Source organism: Lynx canadensis, chromosome A3 (assembly GCF_007474595.2).
Source record: "Lynx canadensis isolate LIC74 chromosome A3, mLynCan4.pri.v2, whole genome shotgun sequence".
Taxonomy (NCBI): Eukaryota; Metazoa; Chordata; class Mammalia; order Carnivora; family Felidae; genus Lynx; species Lynx canadensis.
In genome coordinates, this window is record NC_044305.1 from 80,694,843 (window position 1) to 80,720,512 (window position 25,670).

Sequence of the window (25,670 nt, forward strand, 5' to 3'; positions counted from 1 at the left end):
AAGAATAAAATGTAGAATATAAAGTCATAAAGGTGATTAAAAAAAACAGAGGTTGTATGCAACCACAAAAGACCCTGAATAACCAAAGTAATGCTGAAAAGAAAACCAAAGCTGAAGGTATCACAATTCCAGACTCAAGCTGTATTACAAAGCTTTAATCATCAAGATAGTATCGTACTGGCACAAAAACAGACACACAGATCAATGGAACAGAATAGAGAACCCAGAATTGGACCCATAAATATATGGCCAACTAATCTTTGACAAAGCAGGAAAGAGTATCCAATGAAAAAAAAAACGAGTCTCTTCAGCATATGGTGCTGAGAAAACTGGACAGCAACATGCAGAAGAATGAAACTGGACCACTCTCTTACACCATACACAGAAACAAATTCAAAATGGTTGAAAGACCTAAATGTGAGACAGGAAACTATCAAAATCCTACAGGAGAAAACAGGCAGCAACCTCTTTGACGTTGGCCACAGCAACTTCTTACTTGACATGTCTCTGGAAGGAAGGGAAATGAAAGCAAATGTGACCTCGTCAAGATAAAAAGCTTCCACATATCAAATGAAACAATCAACAAAACTAAAAGGCAACTGACAGAATGGGAGAAGATATTTGCAAATGACATATCTGATAAAGGGTTAGTATCCAAAATCTATAAAAAACTTATCAAACTCAACACCTAAAACACAAATAATCCAGTGAAGAAATGGACAGAAGACACGAATAGACACTTTTCCAAAAAAGACATCCAGATGGCTAACATACATATGCTCAACATCACTCATCATTAGGGAAATACTACTCAAAACCACAATGAGATACCACCTCACACCTGTCAGAATGGCTAAAATTAACAACTCAGGAAACAAGAGATGTTGGCAAGGATGTGGAGAAAGGGGAACCCTTTCACACTGTTGGTGGGAAAGCAAACTGGTACAGCCACTCTGGAAAACAGTATGGAGGTTCCTCAAAAAATTAAAAATAGGGGCACCTGGGTAACTCAGTTGGTTAAGCATCCGACTTCGGCTCAGGTCATGATCTCACAGTTTGTGGGTTCGAGCCCCGCGTTGGGCTCTGTGCTGACAGCTCAGAGCTTGGAGCCTGCTTCAGATGCTGTGTCTCCCTCTCTCTCTGCCCCTTCCCTACTCATGCTCTGTCTCTCACTCTCAAAAATAAATAAACATAAAAAAATTTTTTAAAAATTAAAAATAGAACTACCCTACAACCCAGCAATTGCAATACTACATATTTATCCAAAGGATACAAAAATGCTGATGTGAAGGGGCACACGCACCCCAATGTTTAAACAGCACTGTCAACAATAGCCAAATTATGGAAAGAGCCCAAATGTCCATCAACTGATGAATGGATAAAAAAGATGTGGCAAATATCTACAATGGAATACTACTCAGCAATTAAAGAGAATGAAATCTTGCCATTTCCAACAACGTGGATAGAACTAGAGTGTATATTTTTCTAAGCGAAATAGTCAGAGAAAGACATATCATGATGTGAATTTGAGAAACTCAACAGATTAACACAGGGGAAGTGAAGGAAGAGTAAGATAAAAAGAGAGAGGGAGGCAAACCCTAAGAGACTCTTTTTTTTTTAAAGTTTATTTATTTTTGAGAGAGAGTGAGCACACGCATGAGTGGGGGAGGGGCAGAGAGAAGGAGACACAGAATGTGAAGCAGGCTCCAGGCTCTGAGCTGTCAGCACAGAGCCCGACATGGGGCTCGAACCCACAAACCGTGAGATCATGACCTGAGCCAAAGTCAGCTATCTAACCAACCGAGCCACTCAGGCGCCCCAACCATAAGAGACTCTTAAATACAGAGAACAAACTGAGGGTTGCTGGAGAGGGTGTGGGGGGGGATGGGTTAAATGTTAAATGGATGATGGACATTAAGGAGGGCACTTTTCAGGAAGAGCACTGGGTGCCATATGTAAGAGATGAATCACTGGGTTCTAGTCCTGAAGTCAAGACTACACTGTATGTTATCTAACTTGAATTTAAATTTTTAAAAAAGGCCAAAAAAAAAAAAAAGAAAAAAGAAGGTAAGTATTTTTATAATGCTGGGGAGAGAAGTTCTAAGAATTAGGAAACCATAATGCAGAATAGTCATATATTAATTAACCTTATCAAACTCCCTTAGGAACAACAACAACAACATGCATGTAATAGACTGAAAAACAAATGGCAATATGGGAAAAGATATTTGCAACAAATGAAAGATTATCAATAATATCCAAAGTTTGCTTAAAAATCCATAAAAAAGGTAAAAATTCCAATGGAATGGATAGACGATTTACAAAAAAAAAATTCCAAATGGTCAATAAATTTACAAAGATCCATACATATCCACCAAGGACATGTACATGAAGAGCAACATATTTTATAGTAGCCCTAAACACAACAGAAATGTCCCTGAACATTAGGATAGATAAATAAAATGGGATGTATTCTAATAGTATATGTCATGAGAAGATAAAAGAATATTCAGTAATAAAAATGAATCTAGGGGTGCCTGGGTGGCTCAGTCAGTTAAGCATTCAACTTCGGCTCAGGTCATGATCTCCTGGTTTGTGAGTTTGAGCCCTGCAGTTCAGGCTTGTAAGGACAACTCAGAGCCTGGAGTCTGCTTCAGATTCTGTGTCTACCTCTCTCTCTGCCCCTCCTCCACTTGCACTCTGTCTCTCTCTCTCTTTGCAAATGAAATCATTGACAATGATTATTGATTTTTAAATTAATTTCTACTACGTCATTTCGTGTTTTCTGTTTTCCATCTTTTTTTTAATGTTTTGTCCCCCTGTGTGCTGCACCCTCCCCCAATTCTTGCCTTTTTTTGTGATGAATTTGTTCCCATCCAACATATTCACTCTGTTTGTTTGAAAATTATATAATGTTTGCATTTTTTTAGTGATTGCCCCAGAAATTCTACCGTGTATATTTTACTTAATAAAATCAAGTATTGGGGCACCCGGGTGGCTCAGTTGGTTAAGCATCCGACTTCGGCTCGGTCATGATCTCGCAGTTCATGGGTTCAAGTCCCGCATCAGGCTCTGTGCTGGCAGCTCAGAGCCTGGAACCTGCTTCGGATTCTGTGTCTCCTTCTCTCTCTGTTCTTTCCCTGCTCGCGGGCGCTCTCTCTCTCTCTCTCAAAATAAATAAAGATTAAAAATAAATAAATTAAAAAAAATAAATAAAACCTAGTATTAGTAGTATCTCTATCTTCTTCTTGAAAAGCATAAAGACTTTAGAATACTTTAACTTCTTCACTCATCTTCTGATTTATATACTGTTATTGCCCAGAATTTTATCTTAATTTTTAATCCCTTGAATTAGATGTTAGTGTTTATGTTTTATACTATTGATTTTTATGTTCCTACAAGTTTAGTATTATATTTTGCCCACCATTCCTTCTTGCCTTTCATACCTTCCTTCCTTATAGTTCAGAGAAGATGCTACCCTCCAATGGTCATAGATTGATGTGGAGATCTCAGATCCCATCTCCCCATTCTGCTTGAGCCCTAGGCTTTGTCTCCTACACTCTGAATATACAAGCCTTCCTAAACCAAGCTCCTCACTGCCAGGTGCCAGCACATGCCCTCAAGGCAAACTTTGAGTTTGCTTACTCTAGTGGAATCAAGCATCCTTGTCATTTCTACCTGAGTGTTTCCCTTAGTTTCCTGCCACACTTTAAGCAAATATTTTAAATATATTATCCAGCATGTTTAGATGATCTGACCAGGAAGTTTTTCTCTGCAAATAATTCTGTGTTATTTCCTAAATATTCTTAGGTAACTACTTTAGTATTCATATTCTTTGAATTGATTTCATATAATGGTTTTACTTACTTTACTGTGTATGCTGCATTAGTGAAAAGTGTAACCAAAAAAGCCATTTAGAAACCAAGCTGGTTAACAACTTTAGTCACAGAATAATTTTTGTGCCTATCATATATATGTATTGCATAAGCTAAGAACCATTTTGAAAGCTAAGAATAATTTCCAAAACACTACCCTTTTTTACCTGAACTCTAAGTATAAATATTGACCCCAACATAATATATATTTCCCTCCAACACCTTATTGTAAAAATTTTCAAACATCCAGGAAAGTTGAATGAATATATTTACCACCTAGATTCTATCATCATTTTACAATATTGTTTTATTACATATCTATCCATCTCCCTTTCTTTCCATCAGTTCCTCTTACTTTTTGTTGCAGTGAAAAGGAAAATACAGGTATCACTAAACTCTGCCTGAAATATTTCATAAACATTGTATTTTTTAAAAATTTTTAAATGTTTATTTTTGAGAGAGAGACAGAGCACAAGTGGGAGAGGGGCAGAGAGAAAAGAAGACACAGAATCTGAAGCAGGCTCCAGGCTCTAGCTGTCAGCACAGAGCCTGACTCGAGGCTCGAACTCACGACCCGTAAGATTATAACCTGAGCTGAAATCGGACACTTTGCTGACTGATGAGCCACCCAGGTGCCCCACAAACATCTTATTTTTATTTCTAGGCAATAAAGTTCCCTTTTCCAACTTACTTGCTTACCATTTTCTAATAATTGAAAAGCATGACGCAATCTCTGTGCCACAATCTCATTGTTCCATAGGAGTCAGAAAACAGTAGTCTTATAGTTAAGAGGGGAAATAAACAAGTAGAATCAATTAATTTTTAATCCTTTATAATATGTTTCCATGTTAGTAAAATAAGTTTCATATGTGGCACATTCACTTGAAATATTTGCCCTTTTATTTCATCAATATCTAGGAGTTCCTATTATTGTTTCTATTTGTTTATAATAAAAAGTTCTTACTTGTTAATACCTTCCTATTCAGTAGTTCTGCAGGACTATTCTATTTCATGAAGACAGGTGAACAATCATCTTCTGAACTTAGCTTAGGCAGTTGCATTTGCATTCTGTGATATTATGATTTATAGTAAGAAATATATATTTGGTTTTATCCCATTCCTAAAATCCTTAGAATTTCCTAAAAGAAAGTCTTTTATTATTTGTAACAAGCCCCTTTCAACCACATCTGAGTTTACATTACAGAGGAGACTTTGTGAAAGCCCCTAGCATGGGGGCTTGTTCTCAGTGGAACCAAGCGCATGATTAGAGGATTGGACATTTCAGCCCTATCCCCAGACCTGGGGCTGGAGAGAGGTTTTGGAGGTTGAGTTATTACCAATGGCCAATTATTTAATCAATCATGCCTACGTAATGAAGCCTGCATAAAATATCCAAAAGGAACGGGTTCGAAAAGGTTCCAAACTTGGTGAACAAGTGGAAGTGCTGGGAGGGTGGCACTCCTGGAGAGGGAATGGAGGCTTCATGTCCCTTCTCCTATAACTTGCCCTATGCATCTCTTCATCTGGCTGTTCACCTGTATCCTTTAAAACATCCTTTAAGGGGGTGCCTGGGTGACTCAGTAGGCTAAGCATCTGACTTCTGCTCAGGTCATGATCTTACGGTTCATGAGTTTGAGCCCCACGTCAGGCTCTGTGCTCACAGCTCAGAGCCTGGAGCCTGTTTCAGATTCTGTGTCTCCCTCTCTCTTCCCCTCCCCTGCTCATGCTCGCTCACTCACTCTCTCTCTCTCTCTCTCTGAAAAATAAATAAATGTTCAAAAAAAATTTTAATTAATATAAATAAATAAAACATCCTTTAAAATACTGGCAATAGTAAGTAAACTGCTCTTCTGAGTTCTGTGAGCTGCTCTAGCAAATTATCAAATCTGAGAAGGGGGTAGCAGGAAACTCCAATTTGTAGCCAAATTGGACAGAAGCTGTGGGTAACCTGGGGACTTATTACTTGCAGATGGCAGCTGAAATAAGGGCACTCCTGTAGGATTGATAACTTTACATGTGTGGTCTGTGTTAACTCTGGTTACTGTCAGAATTGAATTGAATTCTAGAACACCCTGCAGGTGTCAGAGATTGGTCAGTGTGGGGGGAAAAAACTCCCACCTATCTGGTGTCAAGAGAGTGAGTATGGGAATAAAGGAAAACACACTGAAGTTTTTTCTAGACAACTTCTATAGGTAAGCGTCTTACAACTTAATGATTTTATGAAATAGATTGCATCATCTATTTAAAATTTTACTATAGTAAACATTTTATTTAGCTGTTTTATCAATATTGTACCTCTACTGCTTTCTATCTTCAATGTTAAAAGCCATGATTTACATTTACAGGGAACATTTCTTGATGAAAATTTATCACTTGGAACACATACAAAAAGGTGTCAAGAAAGGACATGAGAAATCAGTTTTAAAGTTTAGATTCATTTGCATTTGGAGGAAGATTGTCAAGATAAGTTTTCATACTTGCTAATGACAAAAAGATCCGTGTACTTCCTCTAATGTCAAGATAAAAACAAAATTGTATCAAAAATAGTTATTTTAATAACCAAAATGGATTACTGTCCTCATACATGCATACTATGACCTCATGCGTTATATGCTGTATGAAATTAAAATCAATGTAATATTTTATTCTTCTTTATCAAAAGAGCCCAATCTGGACTCAGGCAGTCTCAGTCAGCTTTACCAATGAGTGACCTTAGGTACATCCCTATTCTGCATGGTGCTTCTTTTCTTCATCTTTAACTTGAAATTCTTTACGATGGTCTTTACTGTTTAGGACTTATTCCATTATCTAATAACACTTTTTAGAGTATTAATATACTGGCTAGACAAGGTACGGGCAGTAATGCAATTCTAGCACTTCACAAATACAAAGAAGTATTTAGCCTGTTCCTCTTCCTCTAAACAGGAGAACTTCACAGCAGATTAAAAAAAAGAATAATTCCAATTTAAACTATTTCATTTAATTTCTTCTAAATGTATGCTTTTTTCATAATGTCATATATAGCCTACTATCAAAAGAACTAATAAACACTCATGATAACTGAAATAGTAGCAAAGCGTGCAAAAAAGGAAATGAGAAAATCCTGATATACCCCAAGGAAAAACATTTAATTCTAGGAATAACCTTTTTTGGGCTCTTTAGGCAGGAGGCAAATTCAGAAACAAGGAAAACAAAATATAGAACAAAGCAAAGAAGTCCAAATAAATGTGACATCCGCCCTAGTATTTTTGGCATTTGTTCACACATAGAAAACAGCTTCATTCAGGATGAAGAGTCTCTTGAAATATGCTAAAATCATTCAGATAAAAAGGCAAGATTCAATTACAGATCATAATTCATGCAATATATCAACATTTCTCAACTTTTAAGACTGTTTTCCAAAGGCTTCACTGTTAGGTAGAGACCAAAGTACCACTTAATAGTTTATTTATTTGTCAAATAATGATACCCTCTTACAGGGTATGTTCTGAGAAAAAAGGAGAGATAATACATGAAATTGTTTGAAAGAGTTAAAAAGAACTATGACAGATTATAAATGAAATTAAAACTCAAAATTCAACTCGATGTAATACTTACCTTTGGTACATGAAGTTGGTAATTCTCTTACTTCCTGTTATAAAATACATGATATATAAAAGTATACAACACATATATTTAATTAAAAGAATAATAGTTTTTGATGGACCCTGATGCATATCCCTCTCATCTTAAAAAATGGAACATTACTAGGGCACCTGGGTGGCTCAGTCAGTTAAGCATCCAACTCTTGATTTTGGCTCAGGTCATGATCTCACAGTTGTGAGTTGCTCTCTCTCCCTCTCCCTCCCCCCTCTCTCAAAAAAATAAAAATAAAAATAAAACAAATAAAATTGACTTTACAAATAAAATTGGCTTTACATAGTTAGTATTGTTTGCTTTCATATTAAAGGAGAAGTTATATTCAAGCATTCTGATGATGTGTAAAAACCCTAAACAATATTCAAATATATTCATTAAAAGGAAAACAAGAACATATTAAAGAGTATCAAGAGAAGATCTGTTTTTTCTCTTAGGAAATGGACTATTAGAAAACAGCCACATTATGGAATATTCTAATTAAAGAAGATGGTTCCTTAAATAGGTAGTCTGACATTAATCAATCCCAAGATATTGTTCACCTGAGCAAGTGATGGAAGAATCTTCTTGCATATTTGCTGATTTCATCTCTGTATTCCAATATAGTTGTATCCAGAAGTGGTCTTGTTGGAGCATAGAAGGTTCCAAGGCTTGCCTCAAGCTGTGCTGTGGAATTCAAACATAGCAGCACTGAAACAAGTGAAACTCCTTCAATTACAACAGAATACTCATGTTTGCAGTCAGTCAGGTTTTGCAAACTTGGATGAAATATGAGCTTGTTGCAGGAAAGATGAAATTAAAATATGACAGCTGGTACAAAAACAAACCTGTGTATAAACTTTCACTTGAGGCAAAGCTGACAATGACTCTGAGCAACAAAAAGCTGTCAAAACTGAAGAAATCCATAATGAACCAACCTCTCACCACAAATGGGTAATTAAAACAGTGACTCATCAAAGTAACACAGTTTGAACTAGTATTTCCAGTAGAATCAACTCACAGTGTGCTGAACATTTACTCTTTACCTAAAAGGAGAAAACTAACCTTTTTGCACTGGGGATTGAAAGAAGTATTAGGAATGTTTTAAATAAACATTTAAAAATAAATACAGCCCTACTGAAGTAATAACATCCTTCTAAGACAATTTTAAAGAAACAGTGAAAGTCCCCATACCTTCCCTAAATCTCATTCTAATAAACAAGATTGTTGGTTTTGTCCAAGTGTGAAAGCTAACACCCCTGGGAGGGATGTCATGCTAATCTGCTCTTGGTCAACTGACACCTTCCTAGGAAAAAAGGATTGGAGAGCAAGTTTTGATAAACCAGAGGGCTAGAGACTGGGAGAAAAAGGCACATTTTGCATACTTCATAATTTTACCAAGCCATGCCTTTGGGGTTGTGTTTTCTCCCCCAAACATAATTTTACCAAGCCATGCCTTTGGGGTTGTGTTGTATGTTCTCCTTACATATAACACCTGGAAGTTATATAATTACAATAATGGTGAGCACTGTATGAGAAAACTTCAGCTTACAGTAAAACTCCATTGATTTTTATGCCACTAAGTGCTAGAGTGAATAAAAAATTCCTTATTTAGCAAAACTCTAGTTTTAGGTATATTTGGGTTTGAAAGTATTAAATACCTCATCAGAGTAATTGCTATGGACTTGGCTAAGCTGCTAGTAATTTCTTTTTTTTAATCTCAAATCTAGACAGTAAAGTAAGATGAACTTCAGAGGTATTTTCTTTCAAAGCAGCAGTCAATTTAGATTAAAATTGAATACAGCAATGCTATTGTGAAAACAAGCCAGAGCCTCTTGCCATTGCTTGTTTTCTTGACAGCATGTTTCGTACTTCTGCAATGTTCAAACCTATATGGAACACTCATAACTCCCAGCACAGTTACAGATTCATTAGATAGCCCAGCTTGATGTTTAAGGCAGAAATGAAGATCTCAAAGATAACCACAACACAGCACAAATGAAAGAACTCACTGGGTTCCACTAATAAAAGGAAAACAAATTACCATGTCAAGTTTGTTAGATTCGGACAGAATAAATCTCAACAGAGAAGAATTCTGAATGTTTTAGAAATGTATTTTGCAGTTACTTGGGGGGAAATGCATATACCTACTTAAAATGTGCATATTCTGATAATCCAGCATCATGCAAGTCTTTTATTTTAATAGCCTAGTATCATACAAGCTTTTCATTTCCCTATCTTCCCAACACGGTGCCTTGAAAATATCCTTTATTAAAGCAAGAATCTGATAATGCCCATTTGTGAATTCCCTAATAACCTTTCTTACAACACTGGAATCTTACAACACAAATTCACCAAGGTGCTAGCAATTTCTCAGTGTCGTTGAGTGACAGTCAATATTTTATCTTCTCTACAATTCTTCAACTGTAAATTTAGCATCTCTTACACATATTGTGTATACTATAACAGGCTTTCCTTACATATTCTGCTTTTTAACCCCCTACTATGTACCTAATCTCTGAGAGGGTACCAATACTAAGAAATAAGTACTTGAGATAACTCTGTAGGCAGAAATATTACAGTAATATCTAGTAACCTAATTTAAAGTTATACTCTTTTTATTTTTAACTAATATTCATTAAATACCTATGGTAGGCCAAGCATTGTGCTAGGCATTTTCTCACTGTAGAAATACTGGACCCTCCAGAGATGGGTTAGACTACCTCCAAAGAGCACATTCAATTAACATTAAATAAATATTTATTGTGGGCCTCCTAAGAGTTGCGCCAAGTCCCATGATGTGAACTTCCTGAAGGAACCTGTTCTTTAAAATTACTAAAATGAAGGTTAGGTACAGAATTTTATCTACACAATTTGGTTACTTTGGAAACATAATGAAATGGAAGAAGATAATCTATAAACATTCAAAGAAAATAGTAGGGAAAAAGCTCTCCAGTGAAGACCTTTTGACATATTTCCTGCTTTCTCTACCTTGTAAATTACCTAGGGACATTTTTCATTGTCCAGGACTTCCCATCATTAATGTCAATGCTTCTTGCAAAGATTTGAAATAAAGACACAAGTGCAAGAATGTTTAGGTGCATTTTATATTAATAACTCATAATAAAAATAACATACACTGGATAATTGGAAAATACAAAAATGAATTTCATTACTGTATGTGCACATTATTTTTCTCTTTTTTTAAAAAGTGTCTTATCTGAGGGGCGCCTGGCTGGCTCAAGTCAGTAGAGCAGGCAACTCTTGATCTTGGGGTGGTGAGTTCAAGCTCCATGCTGTGCACAGAGCTCACTTAAAAAATAATGTCTTATCTGAGATCCTATGGGCATAATTACTTACTGAAGGAAAGCAGAGGAATCCAAGTAGGCAGAGAGGTATCAGAACTACCAGTTAAAATGAAAACAAGGAGTAGCAGCCTGGGCCACAATTCTCTCATTCTCTCTCTCTCTCTCTCTCTCTCTCTCTCTCTCTCTCACACACACACACACACACACACACACACAGCACACACACAAATCAGTGGTAAGGACTACCATCTAGACAAAAGACTTGGAGTATGACAGAAAAATACTGATGTCTAAAATGAAGGAAGAATAAGGACCTTTATTTGGGGCCCTCTGTCTACCAGCCCCTACAGAGTACATGGAATTCTCAATTAAAGTTTAAGATCTGAGCATATTACACACATGAACTTAGACTGAAATGTACAATGACTGCATTGTGAGTTCCAACACAGGTATACACAAAAAAGTTCTTCTTTATGTTGACAAATACTACACACTAAGTACCATATGGATAATTATTTGATATCTGATCTTGTCAGTTTTAATAGGGCATTAACATTTGTCTTTTAATCTCTGATAATACAATTCAAAAAAATCCTCAAAACATAGTGGACTCAATAAAATGTACTTCATATATATACAAAATCCATTTATGAAATATATTCCATGTCTGACCTTCTCTCTCTGGAGTGAGCTTTTGTCTAAGAAGATGGTTTACAATGGCACTCATGCTGATAAAGCACTGGTGGCCCAGAGTGTCCCAGTTCATACTGCTCAGGATATTTATCGCCTCATATATCTCATCACAGTGAATGTATTGGAATATGATGTCTATCAGGCCCAGCTGTCCTCGTGTGAAGATACCTGTCACAAAAAAGTAAAACCAAGTGATTCTTTTGAAAATAACAAGTAGATTAACAAACATAGAGTTAACATTTCCATAAAGGAAAAATAATCATTTCCTGCATAAGTGCTAGAAATGTGGGATTTAGGGGGGCAAGAATAATATGATTTTGTGGCTACCAGCTACCAACTCCATCTATCTTATGCCTGTCATTCAGCATATATTAATTAATTTATACTCCACATAATCAAACTATGTTCAATCAAAAGCCTGTCTTTAAACATATACAGCAGAGGCCTAAACAACAGATGGGGAAAATAGGGTTAGCTTTTGTGGTCTACCTAAAGATTCTTCTCTTGTTTATTCACTTTTAGGTAGACCACAATAGCTAACCCTATTTTTCGCACCAGTTGTTTAGGCCTCTGTTATATACATTTACAGACAGGGTTTTGATGTGAACACAATTCTTACTGACTAGCTCTATTAGTTCTAAGTTGCCTTTACTCTTCAGCCCCACATACTTTGGTGTGGGTGGGGATAAGTACAAATAGCCATGACAAATATGACTATATATATGCTTTGAAGTCTGTTTTTATTAATGGGTGCTCTCAATTGATAGTTTTTGCATAGATACCACATACGAATTTAGTTTAAATTGGCATTTAAAGACTATTCTTTTTGGGGCACCTGGGTGGCTCAGTTGGTTAAGCGTCCAACTCTTGGTTTCAGCTCAGGTCATGATCTCATGGCTTCATGGGTTTGAGCCCCACGTCAGGCTCTCTGCTGGCAGTGCAGAGCCTACTTGGGATTCTCTCTCTCCTCTAGCTGCCCTTCCCTCACTCATGCTGTCTCTGTCTCTCTCAAAATAAATGAATAAAAACTTTAAAAAAATTTTAAAAAGTAAAGACTATTCTTTTCTACTGAAGAAATGATCAATGTTAATCCTGCTAGTGATGCCCTTCACAGCTAATATTTACTATAAAATATCTTGGCACAATATAAGTACATTAGTTTATCCTTTTAAAATGAAAGAAATCGGGACTCCTGGGTGGCTCAGTCGACTTCGGCTCAGGTCATGATCTCACGGTCTGTGAGTTGGAGCCCTGCGTTGGGCTCTGTGCTGACAGCACAGAGCCTGGAGCCTGCTTCATATTCTGTGTCTCCCTCTCTCTCTGACCCTCTCCCGTTCATGTTCTGTCTCTCTCTGTATCAAGTATAAATAAACATTAAAAAAATTTTTTTTAAATAAACATTAAAAAAAATTTTTAAATAAAAAAATGAAAGAAATCCACTTTTTTTATTAAAAAAATTTTTTTAATGCTTATTTATTTTTGAGAGAGAGAAACAAAGTGTGGGCAGGGGAGGAGCTGAGAGAGGAAGACACAGAATCTGAAGCAGGCTCTAGGCTCTGAGCTGTCAGCACAGGGTCCAACGTGAGGCTTGAACTCACGAACTGTGAGATCATGACCTGAGCCAAAGTCGGACGTGTAACCAAATGAGCCACCCAGGCACCCCAAAGAAAATCCACTTCTAATGTAAGAGAAGCAAGACCACAAAACAAAGGTGGGGCATTCTATTCTAATTTTATCATCTTTTATACATCCTTGATTTCATTTGAAACTAACAATTTCTGTGTAATTAAATGACAGTAAGTATTAGGGCTTTTAAGCAGGGTGGGGTTTTTTTTTAATCTTTTAAAAATGCTTGGCTATAAAATACTTTTTCTTCAAAAGTAGCAATGTTTATTGATTTGAGTGAGTCCATAAAAATTTCTCAGTACAAATAATCATAAAACCAAATGAGAAAATGTATGTAAAATTATTTATAAGCTGTAAAGTATATAAAATATTACTGCAATTCTTCTTTTTATTACTATCATCATCAACATCATTTTACTGGAATAGTTACACATTTTAGGATTTTAAAAAATACATTAGTTCATGCAAAAGATGCCAAAATTCTTCATACTAACTTCAAGTCACATCAAAATAAGAATTTGTGCTATATGTAACAGGACTCAACTTGATAGGGAATCTGGGGAATTGCCCTAACCATACCAAGCAATAAAACCTCACTATTCTTTCCGTGTTGGTAGAATTATGAATGGTACTATCCAAAAGCCTTCACAAACTTGCAGTCAAGCACTGTAAACTCTCATAAATCAGGGTGGTTCCTTGGCAGTAGATATCAATGTGTAGGAACTTTATAGGAAACCAAAAATATCTGAAATCTGTTGATTCTGCTCGTACCCTAAGCAATACCTCTAGAAAGAGAAGAAACTTATTTGCTGAGAAAAAACACTAACATATAATCATAATCATGTTCAAAAGAGGATGAAGGGAAAATCTTAAAAAGTAGCCAAAGAAAAAAGACACAGGCACAAAGATATGAAAAACTGCAAACTTTGTTTCTGAAATTATGCAAGCCAGAAAACAACAGCAAGACTTTTAAAAATGCTTAGATAAAAATGAATTAAACTAAAATTATGTACCTTCATAATAAAGAGTTGGAAATTAATGAAGAACCATAACAATCTTAAATATTACTAATAATAGAGTTCTGAAATAATAAAGCAAAAATTGATAGAACTAAAAGGAGAAAAAGTGAAAGCCACAATTATAATTGGAATTTCCTCACTCACTAGTTGAGAGAACACATAAACAAAATCAGCAAAAATAGAAAATACTTGAAAAACATTATCAGTGAATTTGACCTGACATTTATAAAACACGTCACTTAACAGCAAAATACATTCTTTTTAAATGTAAATAGAATATCAACCAAGATGGATCATATTCAGGGGGCTAAAACAAACCTCAATTAATTTAACTGTTTTGAAATCATACAGAGCAGGTTCTTCTGACCACAACAGAATTAAATTGGATATCAATACAGAAAGATACCTGGAAAATCTCCAAATATTTAGAAATTAATCAACATTCTTTTAAATAAACTATGATTTAAAGAAGAAACCACAAAGTAAATTAGGAAATATTTTGAAATGAATAAAAACAAAAAGGAGTGCCTGGGCGGCTCAGTTGATTAAGCATCCGACATCAGTTCAGGTCATGATTTTATGATTCATGAGTTCAATCCCTGCATCGGGCTCTGCACTGACAGTGGGAAGCCTGTTTGGGATTCTCTCTCTATCCCTCTCTGAGATTTAGAAAGGAAAATATAAATAAATAAGATAAAAATATAACATCAAAACTTGTGAGATGTAGCTATAGCAGTACTTAGAGGGAAATTTCTAGCTTTAAGTGTTTTAATTAGAAAAGAAGGAAGGTCTAAAATCAACAATCCCAGCTTCCCACATTAAGAACCTAGGGAAAGTAGAGTAAATTACACCTAAAGTAAATAGAAGGATGGAAATGATAAAAATAAGAACTAGTAAATAAAGAATAGAGAAAACCAATGAAATCAACAGCTAGTTCTTTGAAATGATCAGTAAAACTGACCAATCTTGACCTAAATTCATAAAAAAAGAAAGCAGACATAACTTACCAATATCAAGAATAAAGACTACAGAACTACACACATTAAAAAATAGTAATATGAATAACTTTATACAAATAAACATAACATAAATGAGATGGATACCTTGAAGGACTCAAACTATCAAAGCTCTTGCAAGAAGGAATAGATAACTTGAATGACTCTATATTATTTAAATTTGAATTCATAAAGAATCTTTCAACACACATGTACATACATGCATGTACACACACACACATGCACATGCACACACACACACACACACACACACACACACACCCTTCATGTCCAGATGCCTTCATTGGTGAATTCTCCCAAATATCAGAAGAAGAAATAATATTAACTCTACACAACTCAATATACAAGAAGAGAGAGCACTTGACAACTTATTTCATCATGTTAGCATTAATTACACTGATGTAAAAAATGACAGAGACAGTACAGGAAAAGACAGAGAAAACTACAGACCAATATCTCCCATAAACAGATACAAAAATCCTTAACAAAGTATTAGCAAGTCTAGCAATATATTAAAAAGATCATAGATCATGAACAAGAGAGATTTATCCCACAAATGCAAGCTGCTAAAACATCTGGAAACTAATCAGTATAATTCACCATATGACCAAAAAAACCATAATAATTTCAACAGATGCAAAAAAAAAAAAAAAACTTGAAAAAATTCAATATCTACTCAAGATAATATATCTTAGCCAATTAGGAATGGAAGGAAGGGGACTTCCTCAACCTAATAACATTAATACTAATAGTGAAAAGACTAAATGCTTTCCATCTAAGATCTGAAACAAAGCAAGGCTGTCCTCCCTTGCCACCTCACTTAATACTGTACTGGAGATTCCAGCTGATGTAATAAGGAACCAAAATAAAAGGCATACAGGCTGAATAAGAATATGTAAAACTGTTTTTAAATGCCATTGTCATAGTCATCTCAGAAAGTCCTAAAGAATCTACAAAAACATTATTACAACTGGAAATGAGTTTAACAGGGTACATGGTCAAGATTTTAAAATTTTATTTCCATATAATCCCAATGAACAATTAAAATTGTAATTAAAAATACTATTTGCAGTAGCACCCAAAAATATGAACAAAGTATGCATAAGATCTTTACACTTAAAATCAAAAAACACTGCTGAGAGAAATTTTATTGTTTTTAATTTTTTAATAAACTTTATTTATTTATTTAGAGGTGGAGGGAGAGAGAGAAAATGCAAGTAGGAAAGGGACAGAGAGAGAGGGAGAGAGAGAGAGAATCCCAAGCAGGCTCTGCACTGAGCGCAGAGCCCGAGTTGGGGCTTGATACCAGGAACTGCAAGATCATGACCTGGGCCAAAATCAAAAGTCAGATGCTTAACCAACTGAGACACCCAGGTGCCCAAAAATCACTGCTGAGAGAAGTTTTAAAAGATTTAAATAAATGGAGAGAGATACTGTGTTCAAAGATTGAGAGACTCAATATTGTTAAACTGTCATTCCACCTCAAATTGAACTACAGATTCAACATAATCCCAATCAAAATCTCAAGTACTTTTGTAAAACTGACAAGTTTGTTATAAAATTTATATAGAAATCAAAGGATCTAGAGTAGTCAAAAACAATTTAGAAAAAGAAGAACAAAGTTGGAGAACTAACAGTAATTGACTTTATGACTTACTATAAAACCACAGTAATTAAGACAGTGTGGTACTCCCATATAGACACATAGATCAGTGGAAGAGAATAGAATCTATTCATAAACACATACATATATGGTCAAGGCAGTTCAATGGAGAAAGGACAGTCTTTCCAACAATTGATTCTGGGACAAATGAATATTCATATTTAAAAACTAATTTCAGGGGCCCCTGGTTGGCTAAAATTTTTTTAAAAATTAGGGGCGCCTGGGTGGCTCAGTTGGTTAAGCGTCCGACTTCAGCTCAGGTCATGATCTCACAATTCGTGGTTCGAGCCCCGCATCAGGCTCTGTGCCGACAGCTCAGAGCCTGGAGCCTGCTTGGATTCTATGTCTCCCGCTTTCCCTTTGCCCCTCCCCCACTCATGCTCTGTCTCTCAAGAATGAAAAAACGTTAATTTTTTTAAATTAACTTTATGCCTCATAGTATATGCAAAATTTTAACTTGGAACAGACCATAAACCTAATTGTAAGAGCTAAAATGTCTAGGAGGAAACAGGGTTAGACAAACACTTCTTAAGATGGTACATAAAAAACACAAGTCATAAAATAATTTAAGAACTGAATTTCATTCAAATTAAAAACTTCTGCTACCCGAAACACATTGTTAAATAAATGAAAAGGTAAAACTATGAGCTGGAAGAAAAACATTCATAATACTAGTGTCTCACAAAAGATTTTTATTCAGAATATATAAAAACTCTTACAACTCAATAATAAACAATCCAATTAAATTTGGGCAAAAGATTTGAAGATATACTTTATCAGAGAAGATATATGGCAAATAAGCACATAAAAAGATACTAAGCTCCAATAGTCATCAGGGAAATGAAAATTAACACCATTACACACCCATTAGAATGGCCAAAATTAAAAAGACCATTAAGGCTAAGTGGTAGAATATAGAGCAACCAGAACTTCAAAACAGTTTCTTCTTCAGTTAAACATATCCTGAGCCTATGGCCTAGGCATTCTACTCCTAGATTTTTCCCAAGAGAAATTAGAATATATGTCAATATAGGGGCGCCTGGGTGGCTCAGTCAGTGAAGTGTCTGATTGTGACTCAGGAGGTGATCTCGCAGTTTGTGAGTTCCAGCCCTGTGCTGGGCTCTGTGCTGACAGCTCAGAGCCTGGAGCCTGCTTCAGATTCTGTGTCTCCCTCTCTCTCTGCTCCTCCCCTGTTCACGCTCTGTCTCTCTCGCAAAAATAAATAAGCATTAAACAAAATATATACATATATGTCAACATAAAGACTTGTACATGAAAATACATAGTATTTTTAGTGATATTAGCTTAAATCTGGAAACAATCCAGATGTCCATCAAGAGGTGGAGCAATATACAAATTGTGGTTTATCTACATAATGGGATACTACTCAGTAATGTAAAGGAAAATCTGAAGATGTACATACCAATATGGAAGATTCTCACAGATAAATGCTGTTTATCTCACAGATAAACAGATAAATGTTTTCACGCAGAAAAACACTTAAAAAGTACCTATTTTGGGGCGCCTGGGTGGCGCAGTCGGTTAAGCGTCCGACTTCAGCCAGGTCACGATCTCGCGATCCGTGAGTTCGAGCCCCGCGTCAGGCTCTGGGCGGATGGCTCGGAGCCTGGAGCCTGTTTCCGATTCTGTGTCTCCCTCTCTCTCTGCCCCTCCCCCGTTCATGCTCTGTCTCTCTCTGTCCCAAAAATAAATAAAAACGTTGAAAAAAAAATTAAAAAAAAAAATAAATAAAAAAATAAAAAGTACCTATTTTATGAGTCCTTTTCTATGAAATTTAGAAAAAGCAAATCTAATCAGTAATGAGAGAAAGCAGGTCAGCGCTCTTTTGGCCTTCAGGGAAATAGACTGCAAAGAGGTTTGAGAGAATTTTTTGGTGATGGAAATATTCTGTTTTGATTGTGGTGGTAATCATGAGGATACATACATTTGTCAAAACTCATTAAACTGCACATTTGGAATGGGTACACTTTATTTTATGTAAATTATACTCCAATAAACTTGATTTAAAAATCCATCATCACTCTAGTTTAGCAGAATGCTGTCTGGAATAACAGTCTATTTCAAATGATTTGAGATCCAAGTTTAAGATTACTAGGCATCTAAGAAATTATCTGACATTTCTTTCCAGCAATAAATTACCCACAATTACCACCTGGATAAAGTTTAGTATTTTAAAAGCTCACTAAAAGTAACTCTTGTGGAACAAACTGAGGGGTGCTGGTAGGGGTATGGGCTAAATGGGTGGTGGGCATTAAGGACGGCACTTGTTGGGATGAGCATTGGGTGTTATATGTAAGTGATGAATCACTAAATTCTACTCCTAAAATCATTATTACACGATATGTTAACTAACTTGGATTTAAATAATTAATAAATAAATAAATAAATAAATAAATAATATAGTGATTATGCCTATATTATGGCATATATACGTATAAATATGTATATGAGCTAAATATTCAGATTAAAGCCTTTTTTGATCCCCTTCTAGATGACAATTCTAACTTCTCCTTCAGGGGCTAATAGGTGTTCTGCGATAAAATCATTTTACATTTTATTTTTAAGCCAAGGGCCTTATTTGCCTGGAGTTTTAGTAACTTTTAGAACCTGGACTCTCAGATGAAAGTAGGTACATAAAAATATTGTTTCAGGATTTAATAGCTATCTTTTGTGATTAAAGAAAACTCTGTAGGGCACCTGGGTGGCTCAGTCCGTTGAGTGTCTGACTTCGGCTCAGGTCATGATCTCACAGTTCATGAGTTCAAGCCCCACATTGGATTCGCTGCTGTCAGTGCAAAGCCTGATTCAGATCCTCTGTCCCCTTCTCTTTCTGCCCCTCTCCTGCTTGTGCTCTCTCAAAAATAAATAATATTAAAAAAATAAAGAAAATCTGTAATCACAATTGGAAATATTGACTGTTGTTTTAAATTTATTTCAGCCACAAATAACAGAAAAACCTCCTAAAAATGCCCTAAATAATAAAAGGTATATTATTTACAATACCAAAAAAGTAATCAAAACAGAACTTTTGAAGAAAACCTATTTCTTATAAAAATACTAAGAGAAAAATCATCCTACTAATTTTCTAGACAGAATGATACGCCCACACGCACACACACACACACACACACACACACACACACGTTGCCTTTGATTTTCAAAATCCTATGAGAGGGCAGATGTTAGCTTTAATTATTTCTTGCCTAATATTATCACTTGAATATTTAACCTTTTCCTAACTTTGCAGGCTCTGGGAGAGCATTGCAAGGGCACTCCAGGTATATGGAATACTATCAAAATCACCATAGGAAGGAGGAAATGTGAGAGAGAGCACATGCCCCAAATGGGGAGCTACAGTAGTGCAAAAACAGCTGGGGAGATGAAGCCTGAGAGGCAGACAAGGGCTTATCAACCCCTGAAGGATTTCAAGCTAGAGAATCCATGACCAAATCTGCAGTTAGATTACTCTGGTGGCAGTTCAGGGGATTATGAGAAGATTGGAAGGCAGAAGATTACAGAGAGCTACTACTTGATCGCTGCTTGAAAACAGGGAAGGTCCAGGTTAAGGTCATGACAGCAAGGCTGTACAGAGATGTTTTTGACAGTATTTAGAAGGTAGAATTGATGGGACTTGGCCACTGATTGCATATGGCATTAGGGGTGAGGGAAGATTCTAGGATGATTTCTGACTTGGGATTCCATCTGAATAATAGTACCATCCACCAAAATGAAGAATATAGAAGAAACAGGTTTGGGGAGAAAGAAATAAACTCTCAGTCTACATAAAACAGGAGGAGAGCTAAAAATGGAACCTTACGGAGCCTCAACATATTCATGAATAGGCAGAAGGAGAACACAAACACGACGAAAAGGTGTTATCTGGGGTCATGGAAGGCAAGTACAATGAGAATTCTGTGACAGAAGTGGTAAGCAACCATTAAGTGCTGAAAAGTCATCAAGTAACATAACAGAAATGTATGTATCAAGTAGGAAGTCCCTGGTGACCTTTGCAAAAGCAGTTCCAGAAAACTAAAGACCCAAGCCAGAACTTGGTACTGTGAGGAGTGAATGGGGAGTGAAGAAGCAGAAAAAGTCAATGTTCACTATTATTTTGGTGAATCTGACTATGAAAGAAGGTGATCATCTGACTAATAACAGAAGAGAAACAATGTTAAGGAAGAGATGTTTGTCTGTTGTTTGTTTTATGGTGTGGCTTGGGCCTGTGTCTTGGGGTATAGTAAGATTTTTGGGGGGAGTGGGAAAGCTGACAAAGTAAAGGTATCAAAAGGAATGTAGTGGGATCCAGAGTGGAAGTGGTGGTGGAACTAGTCTTGGACAAGAGGAAGGTCTCCTTTTCCACTGAATTGAGAAGGAAAGATTTATGTTCATGTAGATAAGAGGTTGGTTAGGTTGGGTGGGTAGGTGGTAAGAAGCAGATAAACTTAATGAAGTATCAATTAAAAGGGAAGATTCTCTCTTCAGAGGGCAGAGAGATAGATGATCATGTGAGTTTAAAGAGAGCAGTGGAAGTTGAAAAAGGTACTGATGAGAATGGAAAAGCTTTAATATCTCTGTAATATAATTAGGGACTTGTCTTTTAAAAATTAATCTCAGTCTACATATGTGGAAATACGGGACAATGACTGCCAAGCAAAGAAATCTGATTATATTTTGCTTTACATGAGACAGTACTTCTTGGCTTCCACGTGGGAGGATGATACTTCTAGCTCCCTCCTGAGGAAGGCATGCCCTTCAAATTCTTCTAACAGTAGTGATGGCCTTTTAATCCCCAACACATTTGCATGATGATTATAAGGATTTAGAATGGAAGCTCTAGTCTTGGAACAAAGTTTTCCTTCAACATTACACTGACCTATTCTAAAAGTCAAACTCCAAAAATCTTAGCATATTGGCACCAGCCACTGCCACGTTTACATATGACAGCATTCTATTTTAAACTATGATCTATGTCAGCTTCTTAAATTGTAAGCTACACCTTGCATGTCAAATTTTCCAAAGGCTTGCATAACAAGCTTATGAAAAAATCTCGTAAATGCTCCCTAGTGGGGAAACTGCACATGCAACTACCTGTTTATATATGCAGTAACTTGAATTATACATGAAAATTCCACATGGATGCCCAGAATCAGCACTGTGTTAATTCAAGAAGTATATTAAAATTTTTGGATGTATTTAGTAGCAGAACCTAAGAAAAATCTGTTCTTTAAACAGGGTTTTCTTTAAAAAAAAAAAAAGATCTGTTAGTTGGAATCTACTGTTTCAAGGAATCTACTCTTCCTAGAAAAATTAATAATCTGTAATAAATATTAATCTTATAATGTGTTTTTTAAAATTCTGGGAAACTCCATATCTAGATCTTTTAAAGAGTCTGTAAGTCTGCAAAATTTCCCTATCCCATAAAACTTAAGTCATATTGAAAATAAAATTTTAATGATAAATGTCAGTTGCAGAAGTTATCACCTTTTCATTTGAATGCTTGACTTCTATTGGATAATTCTCTTCCAAGAGACCTTCTTGGGAAAAAGATGTGACAGCCAACTCATTGCCTAATTGATTTAGGAACAGTGCCCAGGGAGACAGTCCAATTAAGTTTACAAGCTGGCAATTAGCAGGAAGCCCTCTAAATCCCTACACTGAGAGCCTGTTTACTTTAGTAAGAAGGCAAATGTGCTAGAGATAGGAAGAGAAAGCTGTGCTTTTTGCAAAGCTGTTGTGAGTAGGCCCACAAGGGAGGGCTGAAGAAAAGCTAGGTATATGTGGGCAGACAGCCTTCTGTTTGACAGGTAACTGGGTAATTTAGAGTGTGTGTGTGTGTGTGTGTGTGTGTGTGTGTGTGTGTGTGCATGCATGTGTGTGTGTGTGTGTGTGTGTTTTAACAGACATGCAAAACATCTAACATCCACTTTAATGAGCGTTGTGTATGGAGACATACAACTGTTAAACATGTAGTTGGGCAAAGAACTGGATTATTTTATAATAAATGAGATTCTAAACATTTTTTCTTGGACAACATTAACATTATATATAAATTTAATGCATTTTTATTATGTGGAAAGAACACAGACCTCACATTATATCCATTATACCTTTCAGGTTAATCAAGTCATTTTTAAGTACATTTATTTCATCAGTTCAATTTCAGAGGCAAGTAGATCCATTAAAAAATAATAAACTGACATATACTTAACAAACACTACAGTATCTTTAAAAACTTAACTTTGGGAGCACCTGGCTAGCTCAGTCACTTAAGTGTCTGACTCTTGATTTCAGCTCAGGTCATGATCTTGATGTTCATGAGATTGAGCACCGCATCAATCTCATGAACAGCTGCTATCAGCACAGAGCCTGCTTGGTATTCTCTGTCTCCCTCTCTCTCTCTCAAAATAAATAAATAAATATTTTTTAAAAAATAAAAACTTAACTCTGTATCACAGAGCCAAACCATGCATAGAGTTTAAAAATGTATTGACTTTTCTATGTTTTCAAGTTGCGATAAAATGCATTAATTAAAATCTATTTTTTAAACCTAAATCTATTTTTTAAGCCTTACACACTCCAATCTGAGAAGCAATACATACATATTATATAAAATAATCTTAATAGGGGCACCTGGGTGGCTCAGTCGGTTAAGCGTTAGACTACAGCGTAGGTCATGATCTCCCAGCTCGGGAGTTCGAGCCCTGCATCGGGCTCTGTGCCAACAGCTCTGAGCCTGAAGCCTGCTTCAGTTTCTTGTCTCCCTCTCTTTGTGTCCCTCCCCTACTCACATTCTGTCTCTCTCAAAAATGAGTAAACATAAAATCAATCAAATCAAATCATTTTAATAGAAAAATTATCGCATTCCTTCAACACAAAAATTTTTAATGGGCATAGTAAATAGTTTTAGAATATTCACATATGTATTTATTTTGGAAAGTATCAAATGTGGAAGTTTAAGCTTTTCATTCATCACAATGGACAATCAGTGCAATTTCCAAATTCTTCACTATCTAATGTTCCCTAACACTTAATCCACAAAGCTTTCTTAAACCATATGAGGGCACCTGGCTGGCTCAGTTGGTGGAGCATGTGACTCTTGATCTCAAGGTTGTGAGTTTGAGTCCCACGTTGAGCATAGAGATTACTTGGAAAAAAAAACACAACTACATGAAATGTTTGAAAGGCAAGCCTATTTACGGGAAGACATAGAAAACCTACATTTCTAGAATGGTTTTATTCTCTTAATCATAATGTTATCATCATAAACATTTTACTTACTCACCAACTTCCTTGACTTACCAAGTTTAAACAAAAGTGCACCCAAAGGTCCTCTGTCAAACCTGAGGAAGAGGAGATCATAGATGTCCCCACTTTTAGGCTTCTGAGAAACCACCTGAGGAGCTATCCACTGCATTTGAACAAGACTGCTGGAAATGTCAAAGAATTTGTTGAACTGTAGAGTCTCCCTGGGTGAGCGGTCTTCAGCCAAGAGCTGGATGTTAATAGGGGATAGAGCCATATCAAAAATTTGCAGCTCCCCTTGGTTGCTGCCAACTAGTAGAATGGCGCCACTTGGGTGGCAGCTTATTAATGAAGGCAAAAGTTTAGCCTGGGCTAAGAGAGTTACTCTACGGTGAGCTTCATAAAGAATTACTGAAGAATCTTCACAGCCCAGAATCAGTTTGTCTTCAGTAACATTCCTGCAGCAGCTAATGGCCTTCGATCTTAGTGGTATTCTGGTTATTGACACACACTGGATTTTATTCCGAACACATTCATAGATGCAGCTGTCAGCCATGGGCTCTTTGTCTACACTGATGGAGTGCTCCACTGTCAACACCTGATAAGGCTGTTTATTGCCAAAGCGAACATCCAGCGGATCCCATTCTGTGCGGACACAGCTCAGAACCTGTGAGAAAAGTATCAAGTATGTTCACACAGACCTTGGTTTTTCTTCAGCTGTCACACATACGACTGCATATTAATCCAGCATCCCATTGAAGACCATCAATTATCACCTTAAACATCAGCAACATTTAAATATGTATGTGCATATATATTTGTGCATCTCTCATAGAACACATAAATATATATATAGCACATATATAACACAGCTGCAGAAATTGTAACATTTTAACTTTAACACTTTGTTTTTGAAAGTCTGTAAATAACTTCATGTTCAATATATAAAAACTAATAAGGTGGGCTTTTACTAAAATAGTATGGTAGTAGAATATCTAAAAATATCAGTTTAATTTTTAAAACAATGAATAAAGGACTTATTTATTTCTTTTAAACACCAAGAGTTTATTTCTTTTTCTTTTTTTTTCTTTTTTGTTAGGAGCACCTGGGTGGCTCAGTCAATTAAATGTCCAGCTCTTGGTTTCAGCTCAGGTCATTATCTCATAGTTTGTGGGTTCAAGCCCTACATCAGGCTCTGTGTTGACAGTGCTGAGCCTGCTTAGGATTCTCTCTGCCCCTCCCCTGCTCGCACTTGCATGTGCGCACACTCTCTCACTCAAAATAAATAAAAACTTAAAAAAAATAAAATAAAGTTATTAAAATATACCCTACTGACTGAAGAGCTATCTGAAAGGAAAATTTGTCAATACATTTTCTAGCTATAAGGTGCTCTGTTAGCAGATCATTTGCAAATAGGAAGTTGAAAACACCAAATGCAATTAGGTAGTCATTGCAAAATACCAAGAAAAAATACAGACTTTTTAATCCAAACTTGCGTATACTAAGACATCTCTCATATTTATGCAGCTGGTTTTTCCTCCCCAAATGAACTTAGTCAGGAGATGATCAGGTCAAGATATAATGTTAAGATA

At 36.0% G+C, this 25,670-nt stretch overlaps 1 protein-coding gene across 1 annotated transcript in view; it reads right to left on the minus strand.

The window, feature by feature from the left end:
• LOC115510631 (WD repeat containing planar cell polarity effector) overlaps positions 1–25,670 on the minus strand; it is a gene marked incomplete at its 5' end in the record, with an annotated part of 394,777 nt that overhangs the window by 228,416 nt on the left and 140,691 nt on the right. Inside the window, 3 exons of the mRNA XM_032592776.1 lie at positions 8,054–8,177; positions 11,471–11,659; positions 24,136–24,745. Of these exons, the coding sequence (XP_032448667.1) occupies positions 8,054–8,177; positions 11,471–11,659; positions 24,136–24,745 (923 nt within the window). The remainder of the gene's footprint in view (positions 1–8,053; positions 8,178–11,470; positions 11,660–24,135; positions 24,746–25,670) is intronic.